This window comes from Cyprinodon variegatus, unplaced genomic scaffold (genome assembly GCF_000732505.1).
Source record: "Cyprinodon variegatus isolate N-32 unplaced genomic scaffold, C_variegatus-1.0 Scaffold39, whole genome shotgun sequence".
NCBI classification, from domain to species: Eukaryota; Metazoa; Chordata; class Actinopteri; order Cyprinodontiformes; family Cyprinodontidae; genus Cyprinodon; species Cyprinodon variegatus.
In genome coordinates this window covers 255,756-264,836 of record NW_015150492.1, presented here as the reverse complement: position 1 = coordinate 264,836, position 9,081 = coordinate 255,756, and the positions used below count along the sequence as shown (strand labels likewise).

The 9,081-nt window shown below is 37.5% G+C and overlaps 1 protein-coding gene across 2 annotated transcripts in view; it reads left to right on the top strand.

Annotated features, from left to right (window-relative positions):
• The window catches only part of LOC107081669, a 34,683-nt gene extending 25,602 nt beyond the window's left edge, over positions 1-9,081 (top strand). For both annotated transcript variants that reach the window (XM_015369860.1, XM_015369859.1), the window contains 10 exons: positions 601-746; positions 1,298-1,416; positions 5,084-5,205; positions 5,284-5,381; positions 5,453-5,589; positions 5,835-5,959; positions 6,091-6,236; positions 8,124-8,226; positions 8,323-8,459; positions 8,541-9,081. In XM_015369860.1, coding sequence (XP_015225346.1) covers positions 601-746; positions 1,298-1,416; positions 5,084-5,205; positions 5,284-5,381; positions 5,453-5,589; positions 5,835-5,959; positions 6,091-6,236; positions 8,124-8,226; positions 8,323-8,459; positions 8,541-8,655 — 1,248 coding nt within the window. In that variant the 3' untranslated portion in view covers positions 8,656-9,081. The remainder of the gene's footprint in view (positions 1-600; positions 747-1,297; positions 1,417-5,083; positions 5,206-5,283; positions 5,382-5,452; positions 5,590-5,834; positions 5,960-6,090; positions 6,237-8,123; positions 8,227-8,322; positions 8,460-8,540) is intronic.

The following is a 9,081-nucleotide window of genomic DNA, read 5'->3' as shown; positions in this document are numbered from 1 at the left end:
GTGTGTGTGTGTGTGTGTGTGTATATCTTTCTTTCTCTACAGTGATACATAGCAGCAAACTTGAACTTACAATATTTACTGTTACTCATAGCATCAATTATTGATGGGTAATGTTCTGTGGATGAAAGCCATAAGCAGTTGGAGCCACAGTAATGTGTATCTCCTTTTAAGTCCCACAGACACATCTTGTTTTCAATACCAAGACTTTATGGCAGTTTTATTGTTTTGGCTCACTGTCTACAAACAGCCCTGTAGCAAAGGAGAGGAAGAGAAAAGTGGTAGCACAGTGACCCTGGAAAATAACAGTGGGACTATTATGTTTAGAGCAACAGGAACTCGCCGGGCTGAACCACTGGGTCCTCAGCCACTGTATTAATACTGCAGTAAAGTTATTTAATTTTACATCTGCATTGCGTGGCTCTCCTAAGCATTACACAAACTGCCCAAACCTTTTCTTCATAAACCCACTGGCCAGGGGCAACAAATCAATACAGGACATTCCTTGTAGAAACTATTAATTGTATGATGGGTTTTTTTTTTTTTTTTTTGGTTGCCTCATAAAAGGTCTTGCGGTGATGCTTATGACCTTATATTTCTTAGGAACATTTGCGTGACTTAAAGCCAAGTGGATGTACTCTCCTGTATGATGCACTTAGACGAGGAGCTCGTGAGCTTGAAAAAGTCAAGGAGAGATTCCCAGAATGCAGACTTCGTATAATATGCCTCACGGATGGAAACGACTCTGGGTAAGATCTGCCTCTACTTTAATTCAAAATGAGGGGGGGAAAAAGCATTTTAATAATTACACCTGTTGAGTAGAATACATATAACAACCTTAAATAACTGCATATGGATTTTCAAATTAATGATCAGTTTGCAGTACTTGCATATAACTGAACAAATACTTGGAGGTTGCACATTTTGGGAAATTGTAACCAATGAGAAACCGGTTCATACAGGCCAAGGCTAATTTCCATGTAATTTTCCATGATTTTAAACAAGATTTCTTTTAGGTGTTGCCCGAAAACACGAGAAGGAACAAGCTTACAAAGCTTTATCATCAACTGGGTTTTCCTAAGTAGTTAAAAAACAGTAAATGTTGCCTCTGAATAAGATCAAGAAAGTACAACCATGACAACATACCAGTTAGGAAATTTTGTCAATGTTCACTAACCCATAACAGAAAAATATTTGGCATGGTTTAACCTCAGCAAGGGGAAAGTTTTTAACATTTTTGTAAATGTGCAGTTGTCCACAGTACAGCTTAGAAGAAATTGGTAATCTTCATTTTGTTTAGGTCCCTGATGGAGCCAGTACCCATGACGGTGAAACTTCTTGAATCTGACATCATTGTCGATTCAATCCTCCTTGGAAATGTGGAGAACAACATGCTGCACGGGATCAGCAATGCAACAGGTTTGTTTTTTGTTGCTGTTTTTTTTTTTTTTGAGACAGTTTAATTTGCTTGAGGCTTCAATGATTCGTCTACATTGTTTGTTTTTAGCAGATGCTTTTATCCAAAGTGAATTACAAAGTAGACACAATGTTAGTTATCATCAATGTGACAAAAACTTCTCTAGAGGAAAATCCTTTGTTAGAATCAGTATTGACGGCAAAGAGAGAGAGGAAAGTAAAGAAAGAATAATAGAGGTGTACAGAGGTATGGGTAAGAGTTTGGATAGATTCTCTTTGAAGAGGTGGGACTCTAGGAGTTTCCTGAAGATAGACAGGGACCCTGCTGTTTTTGTAACACTTGGTAGGTCATTCCACTATCTTGGAAACACACATGAAAACAATCTGGATTGTCTTAAGCGTAGTGTTGGCACTACTAGACGTGACATAAGCCTTTACTAGAAGGGTTCAAGTCGACGGGAGCCGTACCCATAAGCACTTTGTAAGCTGGCGTCAGGGACTTGAATTTGATGCGGGCAGCCAGGGGTAACCTGTGAAGCGCAATGAAAAGAGTGGTGACGTGAGGCTTTTTGGGCTGATTGAGGACCAGATGTGCTGCTGCATTCTGGATCATTTGTAGCGGTTTTATCCTACAGGCTGGGAGACCAGTCAGGACTATGTTACAACAATCAAGGTGGGAGATAACCACAGACTTATAATACTATACCTAATTTTAGCAATATTCTTTTTAGTTTCTCAAGTTATCATGTATTTATATAAATGAACATTTTTAAAATGAATTCAGTTGTAAGGCTATCAAATACTTTTAGGCTTCCCTAAACCTTATGATTGGTTAACCAGCATTGAGAGCAACAGCTGATAATTAGAGTATGTAATAATGACCAATAAGTGTTCAAATTCCATAATTGAGGAATTGTATAGTTTTGGCTGCCTGTTTTATTTTTGTTTTAGTGTAGTCTTTGTGTCAATCTATAGTTTTACTTTATTGTTTTAGTCACTCTCAAATTCTCTTGGTTAGTCAAGTCTTAGTTGACTATAACTCTGCATTTTTGTCTGATTTTAGTCAGAATAAGTCATGGCTGTTTATTCTACTTTAGTTGACACAAACTGAAGACATTTTAATCTAATTTTAGTCATTGATTTGAATTCGGTTTTATACAATTAATATATTATGATAACCTGGTGTAGTATAAATGAAACCAAATTCATTTTCTACTCAAACACATTTTACAAATTAGGGCCCAGTTAAAGCTAATTGGTACATATTTATGGGTGTTGTTTTGGGTACACAAAATAAATACGCTCTCTCGCGGACACACACAAGCATGTGTTTTGGATGACTTATGGTGACATTTCATTGACTTGTATTTATTTTAAATGGCCTAACCCAGACCCTTCACCTAACCATTACCAACATACATTGAGGAAAAGAGGCATTTGAACACCCTGCTATCTTGCATGTTCTCCCACTTAGACCCCACCATGGAGGGGTCTGAAATTGTCATTGTAGGTGCATGTCCACTGTGAGAGACATAATCTAAAAAAAAAAATAAAAAATATCCAGAAATCACAATGATTTTTTTAACCATTTGTATGATACAGCTACAAATTTTAACAACTGAGAAAATCAATGTTAATATTAGGTACAGAAGCCTTTGTTTGCAATTACAGAGTCAAACGTTTCCTGTAGTTTTTCACCAGGTTTGCACACACTGCAGGAGGGATTTTGGCCCACTCCTGCTCACAGATCTTCTCTAGATCATTCAGGTTTCTGGGCTGTCACTGAGAAACATGAAGTTTGAGCTCCCTCCAAAGATTCTTTATTGGGTTTAGGTCTGGAGACTGGCTAGGCCACAACAGAGCCTTGATAAGCTTCCAACAGAGCCACTCCTGGTTTTCCTGGCTGTGTGCTTCGGGTCATTGTCATGTTTGAAGACCTTAAGGTTACCTTCTCCTTAATGCAGTGTAGTTGCCTTGTCCCTTATCCCATGTGCCGAGAACACCCCAAAGCATGATGCTACCACCCCCATGCTTCACGGTAGGGATGGTGTTCTTGGGATGGTACTCCTCATTCTTCTTCCTCCAAACACTGTGACAGTCTGAGTACACTTAATTCAATATTGTTAACATGCAAACTTACCGCCACTCCTCCAACACCTATATAAGTTACATCCAGCAACATGCTGCGAGAGAGCTTAAGTGTTTTCCGGCAAGAACACCCCTCTGACAGTTGGGAAGTACACGCCACTTTTCAGCAGAAACATCTTCTATATTCATCCAGTTTGAGCTGTGGTACCTTGAGTTCTGTTGCATTTTTGCCCCTGAAGTTTTTTTTTTTTCCCTTCTTGCTCTGGGCTAAAACTTTGTGTGTCACCGAGCACAAGTTGGACACTGTGCAATTTGTTTGGGTTCCTTTGTGTGGGTTGGTGGAAAAACGCATAGTGCATTACTAACAGTAACCTTGGAAACAGTGGTCCCAGCTCTTTTCAGGTCATTCACCAGCTCCTCCTGTGTAGTACTGGCTGATTTCTCACCTTTCTTTGGATCATTGAGACCCCACGAGGTAGGAATCTCATGGGGTCTCAATGTCAATCTCCCAGTCTGAAGGAGAATGACTGTCGTGTTTAGCTTCTTCCATTTTCTAATGATTACTACAAGAGTGGACCTTTTTTTTACAGCAAGCTGCTTGGTAATTTCCCCATTGACACTTTCCAGCGTTATGGGGGTGTACAATTTTGTCTCTGGTGTCTTTGGTCAGCTCTTTGGTCTTGGCCATGTTAGTAGTTGGATTCTTACTGATTGTATGGGGTGGACAGGTGTCGTTATGCAGCTAATGACCTCAAACAGGTGAATCTAATTTAGGATAATAAATGCAGTGGAGGTGGACATTTTGAAGGCAGACTAACAGGTCTTTGAGAGTCAGAATTCTAGCTGATAGACAGGTGTTTAAATACTTATTTGCAGCTGTANTAACAGGTCTTTGAGAGTCAGAATTCTAGCTGATAGGCAGGTGTTCATATATTTTTTTGCAGCAGCATCATACAAATAAGTAAAAAACAAATCATACATTGTGATTTCTAGATTTTTTTATTTGTGTCTTTCATAGGGGACATGCATATGATGACAATTTCAGACTGCTCCATGATTTTTAATTGGGAGAACTTGCATAATAGCAGGGTGTTCAAATACTTATTTTCCTCACTGTACAGGTCCTTCTCAAAATATTAGCATATTGTGATAAAGTTAATTATTTTCCATAATGTAATGATAAAACTTGAAGATTCATATATTTTAGATTCATTGCACACCAACTGAAATATTTCAGGACTTTTTTAGTCTTAATACGGATGATTTTGGCATACAGCTCATGAAAACCCAAAATTTCTATTCATTGCACACTAACTTGGCAGTCTCCTTTTCTCAGAGGTCCAGGTTTGTCTGGATGGCTGTTCAGTATAAATGGAATCATTATTTAAAAAAACTAATGTTTATTCTGGTTAATTTTGTGCAACGGTTAATCTAACTTGATCAAAGATTATACAAAAACAGAAGAAATTGTTTCACTTGTTTTGATAATAATTAAATAAATAAAATACTTTTGGATTTTGTTTTCCCACAATCAATATTATTTAAAGATGTTTGATCATTTAAGCTAATTTTCATTTTCCAGGTGGTTGTTGCTTCAAGCCACAGACAACCAAAGAAGGCCTGAAACTATTTGAAATCGAGACAGTTCTGTCTTTGGAGCAAAGGAAACCTAAAGAAAAGCTTGATGCATCTTCCATCTCTGAGGTCTGACATTATCTCAGATTTAGTTTTGATGAATAAATCACTGTGGTTTCATGATGTGTATATTTTTCTGATGTATAGTCCAAATTAGTGGGCCTATTTGCTACTCATGGATATGATGAATACCCAGAGACTTTCTTACCAAGTCAGATGAAAAGCAGAGTGACTCTCACTGAAAGGTAAGAGACTGCATCACTTTAAAACTGTTGATAAATAAATACAACATTTAAACCTTTTCTTTTTTAACCAGTGCCCTCAAAAAGAAGATTTCTGAGTCAAAGGATGGTCGGTTCATGGAGAAGGAAAAACGGATCCTGGAGGAGCTCAAAAGTCTCCATTGTGACCCACATCCCTTCTTCAGAGTCTTTCCCTCAGAGACGGATTTCAGTTAGTCATATCACTTTTTTTAAATGTTCCTCCTTTCTTTTTAAAGGTTGTAAATTGTTTTAAACCTTTCTAATTTTAAAGAGGACCAATGGTTTTATTTTTCTGAAATCGAACAACAAATCTAGTTTTAATGGCTCTTCAATCATGCAAACATGAAATGAGATCTTTATGGATATAAGAAAGATATATTTTTTTAATTTTTTTTTAACGGTTCAGTGTTTTTTGTTTTTTTTTTGTTTTTTCAGCATTCTGGAGGATTCTCATGCAGGGCCCTCCAGACACACCATATGATACCGGCGTGTTTGAGTTGTACTGTCAATTTGGACCCAACTACCCAGTGAAGCCCCCAGTCCTGCGTTTTGTCACTCCTGTATCCTGCTAAAACACAGAGTGGAAAATCCGATGCTCCTCATGGCATCATAAAATGTTTTAAATTAAGGATTTATTAACATAAATGTACTTTAATATTTTGTAGCTGGAATTTCTTAACACGATGTGTAGGTGTATCACTGCAATGTTAATAGTGTGGGTCGGATCTGCCACAACCTTTTAGATCGCAACTACAATGCACACGTCACCATGAAGGAGATTTTCAATGCCGTGTATGGACTGCTCATCGTCCCTGAACCTGATGATCCTCTTGATAGGTGAGAAAAACAGATGGAAGGATTTAGTTTCACAGACTCATTCATTCACATACTGAAAATTTATTATAAGTCTATATAATAAAAACTGAACTTAATCGTGTTCTTTAGACAGTGAATTTAGACTATATGGTAAAACGGATATGAGTAATGGTTCTGTTAACACAACGTTTGATATAAGTTTACAGGAGTGTTGTAACAGGCTCTAGTCCTACTTAATGAGATGGAAATATAGTATTAATGTCCTCTTCCACAGATGTACAGAAACAAGCTTGAGGTATACTTTACAAGTGGAGCTAGTGATGTATTTGACGGATGTGAGATTTCATGAGCCTCAGTATGAGGTGACTCGGCATTACCCCAGAATTCCACAGCCTCCATAACTTCTATGCTCTGCTCCGTTCTGCAAAGCAACCCCCACAGGTTCTGCAGTTCCTCCAGTCTTGCTCCGAGTTCCTTTTGAGCTTGAGAAGAGCATGTGATATTATATTATTTAAAACTGTTGGAGCCAAATGCTTGATTTACGTTTGAATATTTTATCCTTTCTAGTTTACTATTTTTTTCTCAGATTGGTATATGTGAAATGTTTTGGTTTGAAGTATGAGTTGACTTAATTCTGAAAATTATATAATAATTGACGCTGTTTCTTGCCTTCGCGAAAGAAAGTAATGAGCCGATATGATCTGCCCATTACGTCATACAGCAAGAAATTATAAGTTTGTTTTTGGATAATAAAGCATCATCAACAAAAGGAGAAAAGTGTGTTGGATTGAATAGTCACTTTTAAAACGAGCGCTACTGAACAGAGCCTTGCGCATCTTTAATGGAAGGATTGCACTAAGAAATACATGGGAGCAAAATACAAAATAAAGAATGCTTCATTTAAAATGACATCATTAAAACCTGCCCGCAGCATCCAGCACATGGAAACTTTCTGCCCAAACCTTTTCCTCTCGTTGTGCATTTTTGTAAAAAGGGTCCCTAAGATCGTACAGATAGGTTTGTTCTTTAGCTCCAAAATTAGCGTCTCTTCGTCCCGGTCTGCGATAGGAAGTTGAAGTTGTGAGATTGGCTCTTGAAAGTTATCTTTACCCTACTTTACTTTGACAGAATGACTGTTCTTAATTATCTTTTTAATACGACTGCATTTGTGGAGCTTAACCTGGCCAGATTCCAACGGACCGGAACAGGACACATCGACTATCTCTGTATTTTGATGGTGAAGGACGGACAACGTACATGGATGGTGATGTTCAGAGGAGGAATGTTGAACGGCTCCAAGTTATTAACAAAACTACGCAGTTGCTCAGTTTGGCGTACATGAGCAAAACGGAGTGTGGCGGAGAGGTTACAGAGGATGTGGAATAAAAAAAAATAAATACAAGTGACTCAAGAAGGTTACAGCTATTTGTTTCCTACTTCTACAACTTTCTGTTATCTGCTTTATTTTGTTTTTGGTCAAAATTGGTATTGGTACTTTCCAGTGGGTGCACCTTTTTCTTTTCGACAATCTATTTCTTTTTAAATCAAACTCTCACCTTAACTAAGAAAAGTGAGGTCTGCAGTGCTTTAGTTTGTCTTTTATAACTAATAAGTAATAAGTGGGTAGTGATTTGGGTAATTCTAGTCAGAAATCTGTTCCATATTTTCTTCATGCGCGGCTCCTGGTTCTCAGTGTTTTGCTGGCATCCCTAAGCTTTACAACCAACTTGTTTTTCTCCCCACTGCACCATATGATTCCAAAAACTACTTATTGTTACCTGGTTTTCTTAGATCTCTACATGATGATTTGCATTTTACTAGAGCTTTTTCTAGTTTTCACAGAGCTGTATGTTCTACAGTATATTCATAAAATACCTAAATTTACTTTATATTTAAATTCTCTTGAAGCATTTTGGCTGAAGAATTTCTGACGAGCCGTGAGATTTATGAACAAGAAGCCAAGAAGCACACCGAGGAACATGCTGGGAAGTCTCTTGATGATATGGAGAAGGTGGATTTGCAGGACTGTTTCCAGAGTTGGTTGTGAAATAGTGTAAGGATATATTTGATAATATTTGTGGTGTTTATTCCTGTTTTTTTCCTAAAGAAACTAATGGATCCAGTGCCACAGTTTGTACCTCAACACCTGCTCTGTCCTCTGACCAAGAAGATGTTTGTCGACCCTGTGAAAACAGTTTATGGCACTGTGTATGAGCGCAAAGCCATTGAAGAACACCTCAAACAGTAAGTTGCAGCATCTGTTGAGCTTATGAATCCAACAGTTAACAACTTGAACTAAATAATAGTTCTAACCCTCTCTGTCAGACACAAATATGATCCACTGGCTGGCCCCGAAAACGACCTTGAAATGAGTGACCTAATATCAGACCGGAACATGAAGAAGATGGTGATTGATTACAGATCCAAGCAAATTCAGTGAATCTGCTTGGCAACATTCTTCATTTCCTGAATTCAAAGGAACATTGAAGATTTAATTGGTTGAATAATACCTTAAGATGCATGCTTGTTGTTTTTTATTAATGTCTGTTTAACATTGTTCGCAGCTTTGTTGATTTGTTTCTTAACTAACCATACTAATATTGTTTGTTGGTTTGTGCCTGTTTGTAATTAAAATTTGGTGTGAGCTGTCTTCAATGAGCAAACATCGATCTATTGATAGAGATTTAACTTTTCTTTCAGGTTCTGGTTTTACTTCCTTTTAGTCATGATGTTCTTATACATTTGCATCTATATACAATATAGATGTGTACGTATACATTTTTTTCCCAAGTGTTATATTGCTTAAGGCCTTTTGGAGGGCAGAAGTAGAAAATAAAATTTGTTATTGGTGTTCATAATAAAGAAA